The sequence below is a fragment of the Channa argus genome, chromosome 1 (genome assembly GCF_033026475.1).
Source record: "Channa argus isolate prfri chromosome 1, Channa argus male v1.0, whole genome shotgun sequence".
NCBI lineage: Eukaryota > Metazoa > Chordata > Actinopteri > Anabantiformes > Channidae > Channa > Channa argus.
The window spans coordinates 15600818-15617100 of record NC_090197.1 but is presented as its reverse complement, the minus strand read 5'-3'; the positions used below and the strand labels follow the sequence as shown (position 1 = coordinate 15617100).

Below are 16283 nucleotides of genomic sequence, written 5' to 3'. Positions count from 1 at the left end.
GCAGCGCTGAAACTTTAGTGGAGGCATAAAAATTACAAACTAGGTAAAAGAAACATAAACTCTTCTCCTGTTTGTCCAAAAGATGTCGCTATTGGTCTGAATTTTCCATGTCAATCAACTTTTCTGTGGCGTAACAATATAACAAATGTGCACATAATATTTCATAAGAAGTGACTTATTGTATGTATCGAATATGTGTCAGCGCCTGTCAAACACTACCTTGCTGGAGCCTTCTTAACTTGCCCAGCAACTGTTCAAATTTGGGCTCCTGCATTTCTTCATCTGACAGCAGGACAAGAAAATACATAAGCCGTCTTTCATGTTTTCAAGAATGGTGTGGAAATGTTACTATTTTACCTCCTTTTAGTGATGTACCATTAATCAAGTCATCAATGTTGATTCCTGTTACACAAATACACAAAGAAAGTTTAGTTAAATGTTGTTGTCTCATTTTACCAGCATGTTGTCGGGTAGTGTGCCTTTGAGCAAGTGACCAGTTAAAAGGGTTACTAGCGCACCAATCAGCTGACCTACATAGTAGAAAGTTAAGATTGATTAAATCTAAATGCACAAATAATGCAAGTAATCTCGGGTTTCAGCTCAGATACTACAGACAAGAATTACAAAGTCCTCTACCCTGTCCTCTCCGTCCTCTTCTCTCACACCAACTAACTTCATGTCCTATTTACCCCTGATCCTATCCATCCTCGTCACTCTCAAAGATCGTAAACTCTGCTACCTCCAGCTCTGCCTTCTGTTTTTAATTCAATGCCACTGTCTCTGTCCACTGTCTTTCCTTTCATTCTCACTGATATTCTTTTATCACACAACACCTGACACTTTTCTCCACTCGTTCCAACCAGCTTGTACACACCTCTTTTACACACTCTCCATTGCTCTGAGCCATTGACCCTAAGTACCTGCACCTTCTTCACCTCTCCTCCCCGTTCCACTTGGGTCCCTCTAATTCCCACACATATTCTGTCTGACTGTGGCTAACTCCACCTCTCTAGATTTCCGATCCTTGATGCAGACCCACCTCCACCTTGAACTCCTCTGTCACGCCTACAGCACACCTCACCACTGTCTTACAGCTCTCATACATGAACTGTACCCCTTTGATATATTATTATCGGCCACTCCAGACGTACTCATACAATACAACAGCTCCTCTCTCGGCACCCTGTCATAAGCTTTCTCTAAATCTACAAAGACACAATATAACTCCCTATGACCTTCTATGTACTTCTCCATCAGCATCCTCAAAGCAAATACTGTATCAGTTGTACTCTTTCTAGGTATGAAACCATATTGCTGCTCACAAATGCTCACATCTGCCCTTAGCCTAGCTTCCATTACTCTTTGTCACAACTTCATTGTGTGGCTCATCAGCTTTATTCCTCTGTAGTTGCCACAGCTCTGCACATCTCCCTTGTTCTTAAAAATCAACACCATCACATCTCTCCTCCATTCCTCGGGCATACTATTACTCTCCAAGATCTTATTAAGCAAACTAATCAGAAACTCTCCTAGACACTTCCATATCTCCACAGGTATGTCATCAGGACCAACTGCCCTTCCATTCTTCATTATCTCCAACCCCTCCTCACTTTACTCTGACTAATCTTTGCTAGTTCCTGCTCCACACAGTCACCTCTTCTGCTCATTGTTCTCTTTCATTTTCCTCATCCATTAACTCCTTCCAACTTCCATCAGACTCCTGGCACCTGTCAGTACATTTCCATCCTTATCTGCTTATCATGCTTCCCTTCTCTATCTCTCTGCCTCGCCAACCTGTAGAAATCCCCCTCTCCCTCCTTACTGTCCAACCCAGCATACAAGTCAAATATGCTCTTTGTTATAATGCTACTGACAGCTAATGCTAGCCTATTTTATTGTTAGCTAGGTTAGCATAATGCTAGTACTAACGTTTGTTACTTTTTTCTTCTAACCCTTCTTACCTAACACCAACAACCTTTCAAAATTAACCGATAGCAAAATAACTATTAGCAAAATCAGATGGGTGAACAAGTGGCTATAAATAAAGATAATGGACATTTTTAATTTACATTAATACAAATCTGCTACCGCTGTTTTATTAAAAGTTAACGTTAATATTAGCAGTAAGCACTGGGTGTTGACTTTAATGTTTCTACCTATTCTATCTATTATTATTGTTTTTGTAAATTATACAATAAAAACATATGTTTCAAATTATATTTACGTTGTCTAACCTGCTGTTTCGCTCATATTCATCAAGTCAGGTCACTGTTCGCCTAAGATAAAACTACAGTTAGAACGTTACCCAACTACTGACTACTGAAGGGACGTGTGCACGAGAAAGGTTCGCCACCTTTGGCGCCTAGAAGAGGTGCGCGTGCACCGCCGTAACAGATTAATATGCAGTGGAAAGTAATTAAGTACATACAGTAACCTACACTGCGTAAGTAGCAATATTAGGTAAATCACTTGGAATTGAGGGTCCTATTTTATGTTTTACGGTTTTTGCTTTTACTATATTACAAAACTTGCACTTATTAGTCCACTACCTAGATATAACAGCTGTATTTTATTTGCTAATTCAAATTGATTATAATAAACATATAAAAAACTCATAAGATATAAATTAGGAATTTTTATAATAATTGATCCCAATGGAGAAACTCACCCAGCAGTAGCCTAAAATAGCCAAATAAAAATGACCACTTTAATATTAAAGTGATGCACATCTAAGCCATCAATGCTATAGAATGTTTTCCCTAAAAGTGTTATTATACATTTCACTTTTGGAACTTTGAAGATTTGAAGCAGGATGGGATGCAGAAATTGCATGATCAAATCCCAGTGAGACAATGTCCCTGAGTAAGACAACCATCGCTGGGTAGCAGTAGCCTATTCTAACTTTTACTCAAGTAAAAAATATTATCCACCACAGTTATCTCTACTTGCTTCTTCATTTGAAAATAAATGAATAAAAACTCCAATATTCATGTTTAAATGGCCACATTAGAACATGTGTAATGCAAATGTTGCTGTGGAAATGATTTTCTTCAACTCGGTCTTAATGTATTCAGTCTCAAATGTGCATCTTACATGTACAAAGGTACCCCTGTAAGCCTGAATAATCCTTGTTAATAAATGTTAAATGTGTCATGGTTAGTTTTTCTAATCGCCATGTAAATATTACCAACTCAGTTACAACTCAAAAGTACAGCTGGTTGACCTTTATCATCAAGATAGAATCTTCCACAGGGGTTCAGGATGTTAAATTTCCATGACCTTATTTAGCGTTATGCGTCAAACTGTTGGAACAAATGAAAACACAAAGTTTTACACCCTTACATTGTGTTAGTTTTAATGAAAGGTGAACAGCAGTGTAGAGAAATGCAGTTCTATTTTTAATTTAATGCAAATATACAATGCAAACACCTACAAAGCTCATAACTTACTTTATCTATACACATCAAACCACTGAGGATTTCTATATACACTTACATAGTAGTTAGATACAAACACAAGAGTTAAAAAAAGACTAACAGGGCTGCCAAATAACACTCTTTCCAAAACAGGATACCTTTATGGTGTGCAATTTAAGCACATGCAAATGGGTTGTGCAAAAAGTAATAAATCAAGAGAATATACAGAATAATAACTGGTAATGTCTAATATCTCATTCAAGTTGTGTTTATGTGTAGGATATTTACTCCCTGTGCATATTTTATTTAATTTGCCTGTTTCACTTAGTTGAGCAAGAGTTTAACTGTGTACGTCTGGTTTCACAATCAACCCAAATGATCAAGTCTTTGTAAAATTCAGTCTGAGTTTGTTTTCCTCTAAAACAACTTACAGCAACTTCAAGGCAATCTTGTTATGTACATTAAGCTCAAGAATTAGATCAGTAATAAATACTATTTCCTTTAAGTCCAGTGTCCACTTACTTCATATTTCTTATGAAATTTGGATCAGCTTGATATAAACATGGTCAGAAATAGCAATATTTCAATTTACTTCACATAAGTTGTAATCAAAAAAATTTAAAAAAAAGCACATTGCAACTTCACTGTAATGATGAGAAGGAATTGCTGAGGAAAGAAGACAGAAAAAAAAAAAAAGGAACAGAAAGCGAAAGTTTCAGTCGGGACCATACAAATCAATTGAGATACTCTGTAAGAATATATAGTTTATAAATGTTAATGCCTATGTTTGTCATATACATCCAATGTTGATCTTTGTTCCTATAGCATTAAGAGATTACCATTACCGTACCATACCATATTCCCAAAAATGTGACATCCATATGAATTACTCCAGCATGCCTTTAAGAGACAGGGAGAATATTGGCATCATATACAATAATACACTTAACTATTTACAGCTGTGACAAGAAAGCTAGAGGTATACCTCTGGTAGTTCTATTGAATCATAACACATTTTTAGTTGTGTTTCCAATATTGCCATGCAGTAACTTGATACCAGCTATTTGAAAACAAAGACTGGGAAAACAGATTGAAGGAGAAGGAAATTTCTAGCACTAAACTCTTCTCTTCAGGCAAAGCTAGTTTGCATCAATATTAAGCAAAACATATACATTTCCAGCTCTTTTTGTGTTAGATCTCTGTAGCAAGGCCAGGCCAATTACCACACGATAGCATGTTTTACACTGTATTTGCCCTGCCAAACTGGATGTAGTCATCTGTTTTAGTAGGAGCAGGGCAAAGTTAGGGCAAGCAGAGTAATCAAAATTAAGACAGATAATTTTGACCTGTTGTGAATAGCTAGATTTGTATTTATTTAATATCAGTGTCCTTAGTTGCATCTTATGACAGGCTGCCTCTCCTTCACAGCCCCAATACCTGTTTAAAAAAAAAATCCAACTCTGTTTGGAGAAGAAATAAAAGAATATCATGGCAGGTGTACAAAAACAAACAAAAAAAAAAAAGGTCAAAGAAAACATGTAAGCAACATTTTACAATAAAAAGGGACACATTCTCTCTCTCCCTGCTGTTCTCTCCAAGGTTTAGCCTCATTCACGAGAGCGTCCCACAATAGCCAGGATGTAGAGGAAGATGTTGATGATGTCCGTGTAGAGGTTGAGAGCAGCAAAAATGTACTCTTCGGGACTCAGGGCCATCTTCTTGTTACCCAGGAGAAGCTGAGTGTCAACAGCTAAAAACTGCAGAGATAAAACAAGGATGGCATTAGACATTTCAAATAGTCTTCACAGCTGGGATATAAAGTGACTTGGATAACTAAATATGTCCATGTAACACGGACTCAACATACTGTATATGTACCACAAATATTTTACCTTTAGGCAGCAGAATATTATGGATATTAATAGTGCACACGTTTATATAGTGGTTTTTTTTGTACTTTCTGCTTATCCCTTGAGTTCAGGGTCGCCACAGCAGATCCCTCCCTGTTCACTGATCACTGTTGATTTGGCACAGTTTTTACGCTGGATGCCCTTACACACGTTTATTAGAAATTTCAAATCTTATTTAGGATAATCTTGTCAGTCAGTTACACATATGTTAACCCTTAGGCTGTGTTTATTTTTTTGGTTGCCATGATGCCGTGGCCTCTTTTGACATCGTAACACTTATACTACACTAACCATGATCTATAAATAAGAGTGATGCTTTATTGGTACTACATCATTGTCACTTTAAAGAATTGATTAGTAAAAAGTTTGCCATTTATACCACAATAATGAAGACTGTGTAGTATTGAGACAAATGGATGCTATTACCCAACACATACAGTATATATCCCAGCTGGAAAATTAACCTCCAGCTTAACTTTTCATTAAATTATGTCAAATAATGACATAGGTTATTTTTATTAGTGTTCAATTTTAACTTTACTGCATAGTGGACAAAAATATAATTGCTAATCAGAAAGTAGTGATAATTTTGAAAGGCAAAAATATGTGGCACTTACGCAGGTGAAAAGCAGGGCCCCCAGTGAAGCATAAACAATGTGCAGGATCTTATGGCGGATGAAGATGCAGAGGATGGAGAAGAGTAGCAGCACAATCAAGCACACAAACAGCACACCCCGACAGGATGTAAAGTCATATTTGCTCTGTCGTGAAGGAGGAGGAAAATAAACGTTTATCTTTGTGTGCCTAGACATTTGAATACATTCATTCAAGTTGCTGACTGTGTGTACTGACCTGTAGTGAGAAGAGGACAACAGTAAAGCAAACCACTGCAGTGATGCCCACAGCTATAATGACAGTCTCTGTGTCATAAAAGCTAGCAATCATGCCTACCATGTAGGACAGGCTCAGGGTCAGGATGGACTGTAGGATACAGAAAATGCACAGCAAAAATTAATATCATGTAAAAAGTTCAGACGACTGTAGAAGACAGCAGAAATTAGAGCTAAAACATTGGTAAGAATAACTTTAGACGTAGATGAAAGCACATCTATGTCCTCTTTTTTTTTTCTACAGGAGCTGTGTTTTTCAAAATGCTAAAACTAAACAGTTGAATAACTTTTTTAATAAAGATTATACTTCTAGTAATGTAGTAGTTGGAAATTACCCTCAGAATATGGAAAGATATCCAGATAAATGTTTTATTTTTTCCACAAAGATTAAAAAAAAAAAAAACTGCTGAATGAGAGACTGCACTAAGTTAGTGAAGCTAATTTAACAAATGCGAGCCCCAACATGTAACTATTACTTTGGCCCCTCAAGTCTCATTAAAGGGCAACTTCACCAATTTTAAATTTATGTCCAAAAGACCTAGTTTGGGGAGTGGATGTATAAGAATGGCAAAAACGCACCCCTGCCTTCTTTATATCTAAATATCTCTCTGCTTCCAGCTGAACAACTCCAGATTTCATCATCTGAAGGAGTTTTTAGTTCAGAAGAACCTCCCTAGTCAGGATCTGAACTGAAAAGCCCTCCAGATGATGTTACCTGGAGGAGTTTATTACCATAAGCAAAGAGATATTTTAATATAAGGTGGAAGAGGGACATTTAATACCATTCATATACAAATACTTCCCAAACTAGAACCACAGGAATCATGTAGGAAATTGTTGAGGTCGCCCTTTTACTAACATCATGTTACCCATCATGGTTAAAACACTAAAGTAAAAATACCTTTAGAGTAATTTAATGAGTCATAACTAGCTACTTAATGATCTGTATTTGCTAGACTGTTAATTAATATTAGAGGTCATATGTACATCATTTAAACTCAGCATGAGGCTGAGTTTGTTTCCTCATATCGTGTGGTGGCACGATGATCCAAACATTTGCAGCAGAAGCAGGGAGGAAGCACATTAACAAGTGCAGTGAATTGAATTGTGAAGAGGGTATTGCCTGAAAGCAATTTGAAAAAAAAAAAAAAAAGGTATGCAACCTGTAACTTATATGAGCACGTGTTTATAATGGGAAATACACATTATTTAAGTTTTTACCAATGCAACCAAATTCCAGGGGTGCTTGCGGCGGAACTCCCCACAGCAGCTGAGGACAATCAGAGACACAAAAAAGACTGCATAGGACACATAGTATGTCCATGGATTACGTCGCACAAAGTACTTGGCATCCTCCACAAAGGTGAAGACTGCAACAAAGGAGAACGTGACGAGCAGCTGCACTGTGAGAACCATGAAGACCTGGTAGGTAAGAAGAAGACAACTTTAGGCCAAACTGTTTTGTGGTAGCATTTCATCTGCTCTATCATCAGATACATTTGTTCTATTTGACACAATTATCCTACTTTTCTGATGAAAGCTTGTCGGATGTTCTTGTCTTCAAAACTAGAGCTGGGGAACTCCTCATTGTCATAGTAAGATGGAGGTACATCACCATGGTAACCAGGACTGGTAGCAGCTGTTGATGTACAATAATAAAATGATAAATAGGAACTAAATTAAATGTAATCCACAAATGTTTTCTCCTTAACCAGGACAACCCATCTAATCTACTAAGAAAGCTGGAGCATTCACAGTAAAAATATCCTAATCTACTGCAAATGCTTCAGCATGTTATTCTAATCTATTATCATCATCATCATCATGACTTCCATCTTCCTGTTTTTTTGGTGCCTAGCTACTTTGGCATACTTTCAGCTAGAAACACCGCTCAAACCTCAAAATGTGTGGCATATAATATATATGGCATATAAAGGACATTATTGGTTGTAAACAGCAATTTAGTATCTTTAATATTTTATTAAAGATATTAAAGATTAAAGATATTATTAACCCTTCTCAATTTCCACTGGGCTTTGACCGGCACTGCACACCTGGGGATGGGAATTGGCTGTTGCGGGTTTAGTGTCTTGCCTAGAGACGCTTCGACATATAGCCAGGACCGGGAATCCATCCATTGACCCTGTGGTCCGTGGATGACTGCCTTACCAAATGAGCTACAGCCACACCCAATGTAATATCTTTTAAAATCTTCAAAATGTTTTACACTTTACAAATTGTTGCTTTGATGATGTAATCAATGATGTCATATATACTTGCCTTTGGAGTTTTTATGGCCAACTGGCTTTGACACTTGCCTAATCAGTACATAAGGAGGCAACATTTCATTTCATCTATTTCACCAAAAGCGAAACTTGTATTTAATTCAGGAATGACAGTTCAGCGCCGAAACATTCATTTTTCTAGTTTCTTATTCTTAAAGTAATTGAATGGATCATACACAGGGTTAAAAGACCTGAGATACAGCTCCACTATTTGGCCATGTTACAGTTCATTGCTTAAGTGACACATTCAAATGCTGATTAACAAAGAACAGGGTAACTAACAAAGAGAAAGTCTATTCCCAAAATGCCTGTAGTCTTTAGTTTAATTACTCACCTGTGGGGTCTCCGGGAAAGCCTGGCTGTGGGGGTCCTTGCTGGTAAGGTCCGTGAGGGTAGGGTCCCTGTGGGTAGGGTCCCTGTGGGTAGGGCATCTGAGGGTAGGGACCAGGAACAAAACCTGGACCTGCTTGGGGGAAACCTGGTTGCCCGTAGCCAGGTGCTGGTGGATATGGCCCTCCTGGGGCCTGGCTGTAGTTGGGAGGGGGCATGCCAAAACCTGGCTGAGGGGGTCCATAGATGTTGTTATGAAGTGGGTTAGTCTCACCCATAATAGGGTATCCACTCTTGTCCTGGGACATGGTGTGGGGGAGCACTCACTCTCCTGCAGGAACAATCTAAAGGAAGAAGAGAAGTAGAAATGTACAGCAACTAGAAAAACATTTCAACATTCCTTCTGCATCTGCAGCAAGAAAAAAAAAAAACAAAGAAAAAAAAGTGTAATGGCTGTGTAGCATTTAAGCCAAACTGGCAAAAACACAAACACTGCATTTGCCTGATTACAAAAAGTGAGAGATGAGCAAATGGTGCGGTGGAAAGAGGATGAAAGATGGAGCAGAGGAACGTGCTTCAGTTTATTCTACTGAAAATCTGTATGAAGTGTCCTGAAGTAAACACTGACTTATCACTGTTTTGCTTTTTACAGTCTGTAACAAATGTTTTTGCCAAACATAAACAAATTATTGTTCATGTTAATGAAGTTTGGTATTAAAATGCTGAATCTACATAATTATTATGAAGCCTCAAGGAACATTAACTTAAAAGTGAATGTCTAAATTGCAGAAATGTGTTACTTTGTGTTTTTGTCTTTGTGCTCAATGGTTATAGTGCCAGAGGATTGTTGGATGAATCTGTTCCCATTTTTGATTGAAATCAAGGCCCCTGTATAATTCAACATCATCATCTTAGCCAGTCTGGGTTTTCTGCTCTCACTGAGCTTAACACTAGTGAGACTGGATAACTCATTAGAAATTGTAGCATCCATTGGCTCGGTCAACCCTATGCATGTTCCTTTTAAAAAGATGGAGTTATAAATGAACTGCTTGTAAAACAGGTCACAGGTAAGACAATTATTATAAAACACCTGATAGGACGCTGTGTCAAACTACTCTGAGAACAGTTAGAAGAGGGACTATCAAGAAATTTTGGAAAAGATGCATCTCCTGCAATAGATGCTAAGGGAAGTCATATCTTCAGATTTAATCAGGAAGTGAATAAATTGTGTGGCTGGCACGAACCACAGTTACTAGAAGTTAACTGAGTTTAGGGGAGTGTAAAAAAATCCAAATGTATTCAGTTTTTTACATAAAAAAGCTGCTTGTGGTGGAGAAGAACTAGGGTTTGTCTTCTTTTACCTTAAAAGTGACTGATTATTAAATCAAGCTGCTGATTGTGGTAGGGGAATTTGTTAACAAATAAATTAAGCACTTACCTGTGGTTTCCCCAAGAGGTAGTAGTAATTTTTGTATTTTTTTGTCACGGTGAAATTTTTAGAGCAATAAGGATTGTTTTGAATGTACCTGGTCCAAGTGAAAACCTGCACAAGTGACTACAAGCTACATTCGCACCAACATGAAACTGTTAATCCCGCACTAGCTGTATAGACTTTTATATTGTCCACACCATGGCGACAGTGTTTCCATGGATGCAGGTGGTGCCTTGGTAACTAAATGTATTATTAATCTGCTTTACTTCGAAGAAGAGACCATATTGCCAATTACTGCAGCAACGACACCATGGCCCTTTACATTTACAAGGGGTTTACTTATTTGCATGTGTCGTCATGATTCCCGTCTGTCTATCACTACGTCAGCACAGTCAGAGACTGCAGACAAACATGGTGAGTGCTGGCTCGGCTTCATACTGACAGTCTCCATTAAGATCATAACAGATTACAATCATTATCTGAGGAGCAAAATCCTTCCCAGCTTTCTGGACAAATGGGGGGGATACAGTGTACTCAGTACAGCAGTTCTGCTGACCTAGTTGAAAGGAAAACAAAAATCTGTCAGTAAACCTTTAAGAGTAATCTTTTGAGCCAAACTTACATTGGTGGAATGGGTGTGAAACGTGATCTTGTGAAACTTCCCCCAGGATGCAAAACTGTTTCCTTTTACCACAGAGTAGGTCACTCATCATGTGACCATGAAACAGCATTTCGTTAATAATTACTCAGTGAAGTCCAAGATGTTGATTTGTTGACAGTCTGTTATGTTCAAAGGTTACTTTCATCTTACTCTTCATGTAAGTGCCCATTAAAGATCCCATTTAACTTATTTTAACATGTCAACTTCTGAACACACCCCGTTGTTTTGCTTCACTTTAATATTGTTCCTGTGTTTCCTGGTATTTCTTGGACATGGAAATAACATGGCGCATAGGCTAAGGGTTTGTAAAGGTGCTGTGCTAGCCTAATTGTGTTTAAGTGGCTCCCCAGTTACATTACATTTTTTAATCCTTGTTACACAAGACAGGACATCGTTATGTAGCCAGAGATGTTACAAGCTCTTTTGGTTAGGCGGACTAGATGCTAAAATTTCCACCCCCTACTAGTTGTTAATTATTAAAACCAACTCTAGGGACTTGCTTGGGAGCTTCCCCCTAGACACACTCACTGTTTCTTTCTGACAACTGTTTATTGGTTGTTATATATAATCCAATATTCTTACATTAATTGAGAAGGTGCCTAATTGTTTCTGCTAGTCCACATTTTCTGTCCAGATGTTTCCAAATCAGAGGCAGCCCTTGTCTAATCCCACAGTGCTTCAGCCTTTTATGAAGTTCTATTTTTTTTTTTTCAGACTACACACTTCTGTGCATCTTGGCACATTTTTTAATGCCTTCTTTATTATTTGAATATTTTCTGACAGACAATGTTGAAGAGTTATTAATTTCTCATCAGTAACTGCAGGTTTTGCTATACATTGTACATTGTCTGACAAACATCTAGAGTTGAATTATTATTGTTAATATTATAATTTGTCTTGTAATTGTAATTAAAGCTGCTGTCAAATCATTGCATCTTCCATCCACCAAAGTGATACCAATAATTTTTCTAACAACTCTGCTGTAAAAACTCATTTGATCTGATAATATCAACGACTTTCTATTTTGTTTTTATTTAACAATGACTACACTAATGCCACTCTCTTACTCTTTGGATTCATTTAACATCTGCATAGAGGATCACCAATAATGTTGTGGAGGAGTTTTAAATTCCAAATTTATATTCTCTGATTTGTTTTCCATACTATGAAGTAAATATAAAATCTGCCTCTAGTTCTGATATAAGCCATGATTGTATAATTGGACAACGAATTAGAGGCAAACATTAACCGATAAACTAAGTGTCTTTGCATCACTCTATATTCTAAGCACTTTAGTTGGGTAAATTCTTCACATATACAAAAATACAAATACTATATATGGTTTTATCTATGAATAATTTGAAGCCTCAGTGTTTGGTCTAAAGCGATTTGAATTTGAGTGAAAACATAGGAGATCTTTCTTCTGCAGATAGCTCCCTTGCAAAAAAAACAAACAAAAAACAAAAACAACAGGGCTACTAACACTACCCTGGGGAGTTTCATTCTCTACTTAAGGTTTCTCTGAAACGAGATTTAACTGAATAAGGCAATAGTTGTTAACTAATCATGTGACACAGAGTCAAAGCATGTGATCCTTACTTTGTCCAATGTCCATGTAAAACAAATTAACAAAAGTAACTCACTAAAAAAAAAAGGATGAAATCACCAAATCACCATATTGGTATGAAAACTATAATATTTTCTAGCTCCACAACTAACTGATTTGTTGTTGGGAACTAATATGTTGCAAAAGTATGAAAACTGGAAATGATTAAGTCCAAATTTTTCAAACTAACAGACAAGCAGATGGAGACAGTTTGTTATTCCTTAGACATTTTAGCTCTACTATACTTCACTGTTATACTGTATTACGTTAGGTTATTCATTTTAAATATAACAACTTGCAGACAAGGTGTTACAATATACTTCTGAAATTCAACAAATACTAATTAAATAATTGTTCATATCAATGTTGCCAAACTGACGCAAAAGCTTAAAAAGAAGCTATACAAGATGTTCAATAGAGGTATTTTTTTATATTGATTTAATCATTACTGGTTTATTATTATTAATATTAATATTATTTTTATGATGAATGACTTGGTATAATACCATACAGTCAAGAAAATGTGTTAGTAATGTCAGAAATGTGCAAAATGTGTGAAGTCACAACAGCTAAGTTACTAGAGACAGCCTCCTCTGATATTTTGACAACAGATTTATTTTTCCATGGGTCCTAGTACACTGATACATGCAGCTGTAATCACTAAAACAGCTAGTTATTTTACAAAGCTCAATCCAGGTTTTACACAAAGAAAAGGAACAAAAGGTTATGAACTCCAATAAAGGAAAAGACAAGTTACTGTCCTCTCTGGCAGCCATTAATCTCAATTGCACAGGTCAGCAGTCACAATAGTTTAATTTCTGTGAAATGAAAAATGGTGAAAGTGAATACAGTCATTACAGTTTTTTAAAGTGAGGAGTCCATTTGAGGCACCATTCGTACAGCTTTGCAAGCGTTACGTTGGAGATTTCAAATCCTCTTAGAAGAGATGCCCCGGTGTTCTGGATAAAGACAGTGCCACTATCTCTGGCTTCTGCTGATAGATATCACTAGGGGAATTTTGTTGAAGGGAGGTATTCAGTGGGCAAACCAGAGAGCAGTGTTAACACAATTAGGCTAGAACAATACCTCGACAACTCCATATACAACCATACTATGTGCATGCCTGAACAACACCAGGAAAGACAAAGTGCAACACAAACACCACAGTGTCTACAGAGGTCAGCATGTTAACATATGCTAAAGTGAGAAACTGTAATCTTTGATTGAGCATGACTTAAGATAAAATTCACACTCACTTTGCAACCTGTGGGAAGGGGAAGTTTCACAGTAAATTAATCTGATTCTGTGGAATCAGCTGAATTTTAACTCATGTCTTTAAAGCAATTGGTACATCACAATGTCAACTGTCTGCCAGCCCATGCAGCAGTTTGGCAGAATAAAGTCAGCATGATATGCCGTGTCAGCAGCAGTTCTGACTCAAACCCACAGACACCTTGCCTTGTAACAGATGGCTGCACTTTGGGTCGGTTAGCATAATACAGGATTATTCTACTGCCACAGTGAATAAAATCTGAAATACTCTTTATAATAGGTGTGACATTTTTGGTAAAACTGAATTAAGATAGTATGTTTTCCTTGGTGGTTCTACTTTGTTGGAACAGATACAGTTCCAACAAACCATATCTTACCTATGACTATATTAGAGTTTAAATCAACTAATGAATCTTTATAGTGTGTAAGCAGTTGGCAATTTCAGGAGTTGGGGTTGGCAAGATAGCTTTATTGCTCTGGTTTGGTGAGCAAGTACCAGGTGACATTTAAAAATACAAATCTTAAAAAAATAATAATATTAATAGTGTACATTTATTATCTCCCCACTCAAATATACCATCAAAACTAAACCATGATATGCACAGATGCCTTTTGCAGGAAGAGGCTGTAACGTAAGCTCAATGTCTGTAATCCCTGATTTAAGAGAAGTTGGATTCACAGCCAGATGGAGACACACCAGAAAGGTCATCGTGGAAAGATTTACTCCTAACACCTAAATAAAATATATTATAATAAAATAAAAATATAAATCAATAGAAAATTGTTAATTAATCTTACAGATCCTGATAACAAGCTAACCAGACAGGCAATATAGAGGAGTCAGACTTGAAAAAGAAAAACTTTCCACTATAAACTTTCAACCTGTAGATAGAAAAGGTTGACAAAGTCAATGTGGGAGCTAGACTGTACAGAGAAAACACCAGTTTTGGCTAATGGAGACATTTACTTAGTTGTATTTATTAATATGTCTGGAGTCAGTTTTGGCATACATCAGAGACACTATGCGATTTCTTTGTCCAGGTATTTAATTCGCTGGATTAGCCAAAAACAGTGAAAACCCAGGGACACTGAGTTTATGAGTTCAAAGTTAAATGAAAACAGATAAATTCTGTAAATCTCTGCAAATTCTCAAGAGTTAAAAAGCTAGAAAAAATGCAATACCCAGCATACTTTTTAATCAACATTATCAAACTAGATTTCAGTGAACTAATCATCGAGGATAAAGCAGCTATTTAGTAGTAATATAGTTATAAACAAGTACATATAGGATCTCATCTATACTGCATTATGATTACATCCAGAGATATTGCATAATATAGATATTACATCATATAGATTTGTGGCAAATCTGTGATGTTTAATGGGAAAATTATGTAAAACTTAATCACATTAGACAAAAATACTTTAAGGTATTATTTGCTATTGTTAGCAATCTCGGCCAGGATTTATTTGAATAACCCACAAATCCCATATAGTCCAATACACCAAAAACTGTTTTCATTATCAATGTGATGCAAGTAGCTTTACATTATAAATAATAAAATCATGACTAAAATTGTTTTAAATGTCATATAACGATACATTATAAAATATGTAATCGTGTTCAGGCTGACGCGTTCAACGAACAGCACAATAAAATAACACATTTTGCTAAAAACAAACATCCAACCGTCTGCAGGCTCTGGCCGGCGGCTGAAACCCACATCCTCTAAAAACAGCGGTCCTCGCTGTCTCGAAGTATCTACAGCAGGCGGACCTCCATCTAGGCCTCAACAGCGCAGAGAAATGCGACACTGCGAGCATCTGTCAGATGATACTCACAAATAACCCCCACGCTACCAAAGCTATTTTAAAGGAATGTGGACGAACTTGCAGTGGATATGCGACAGATGTCCCAATCAGCAAGCTAGCCGCGTCACCATGATGGCTCCGCTCAATCGGTTTTATTTTAGGAGGGTGACCACACGCGGCTCCCCCATTGTCTACGTTTCTTTTACAGCCAAACGACTTTTTTATTATATATAGTGACTATATCCATGTATGTGCAGGTCTGGTAATGGCATCTGTTTTGTTGACTCACTACTTTCCTTTCTTGCAAACGTTGAGTAACACCGCGCGACGGGCAGGATGCTAAATTAAGCGGTGTCCATTATCCTCAAAACTACCTCCACCACCACATTTAATCACTAAAGAATGTCTGCTAACAACACACACGAAACAATAACACCATTATCCTACCTGTACGGCGTTTATTTCCCTAGCAACTGCCGACATAAGTCGTCCGCACTCGTCCTCAGGTTGGTCTGGACTGAAAAACGAGGACGAAGGCGAGAGCCGCTGACGACAGCTCACGACGTGTTCACGGGACTAACGGGAACCTCCGGTTGTTACACAAAATGACTCAATTTATCAGCGTCTGTCACGGTGACGCAGTGTATTTAATAACATCGTTACGGGTCT

At 37.3% G+C, this 16283-nt stretch overlaps 1 protein-coding gene across 2 annotated transcripts; it reads right to left on the bottom strand.

Annotated features, from left to right (window-relative positions):
• Window positions 1–3328: 3328 nt before the first annotated feature.
• On the bottom strand, window positions 3329–16232 carry grinaa (glutamate receptor, ionotropic, N-methyl D-aspartate-associated protein 1a (glutamate binding)). Of its 2 annotated transcripts, none has more exons than XM_067500993.1 (7): window positions 16062–16232; window positions 8836–9175; window positions 7743–7855; window positions 7438–7638; window positions 6179–6307; window positions 5944–6087; window positions 3329–5173 (listed from the first exon to the last, which is right to left on the bottom strand). In XM_067500993.1, exons 2-7 carry the CDS (start codon window positions 9137–9139, stop codon window positions 5024–5026), a joined length of 1041 nt encoding a protein of 346 aa, XP_067357094.1. In that variant the 5' UTR covers window positions 9140–9175; window positions 16062–16232; the 3' UTR covers window positions 3329–5023. The 2 variants fall into 2 exon arrangements, with proteins under 2 accessions (XP_067357094.1, XP_067357104.1); XM_067501003.1 differs by lacking the exon at window positions 16062–16232 and adding an exon at window positions 15493–15978.
• Between the last annotated feature and the right edge of the window lie 51 nt (window positions 16233–16283).

Bases quoted from the DNA above. Each gene is read 5' to 3' on its own strand.
- grinaa (XM_067500993.1), bottom strand. From the start codon at position 9,139: ATGTCCCAGGACAAGAGTGGATACCCTATTATGGGTGAGACTAACCCA. The intron at 7,856-8,835 runs GTGAGTAATTAA...GTACATCAACAG, and splicing joins CTTTCCCGGAGACCCCACAG to CTGCTACCAGTCCTGGTTAC. The intron at 6,088-6,178 runs GTCAGTACACAC...CCTTCACGACAG, and splicing joins TTGTCCTCTTCTCACTACAG to AGCAAATATGACTTTACATC.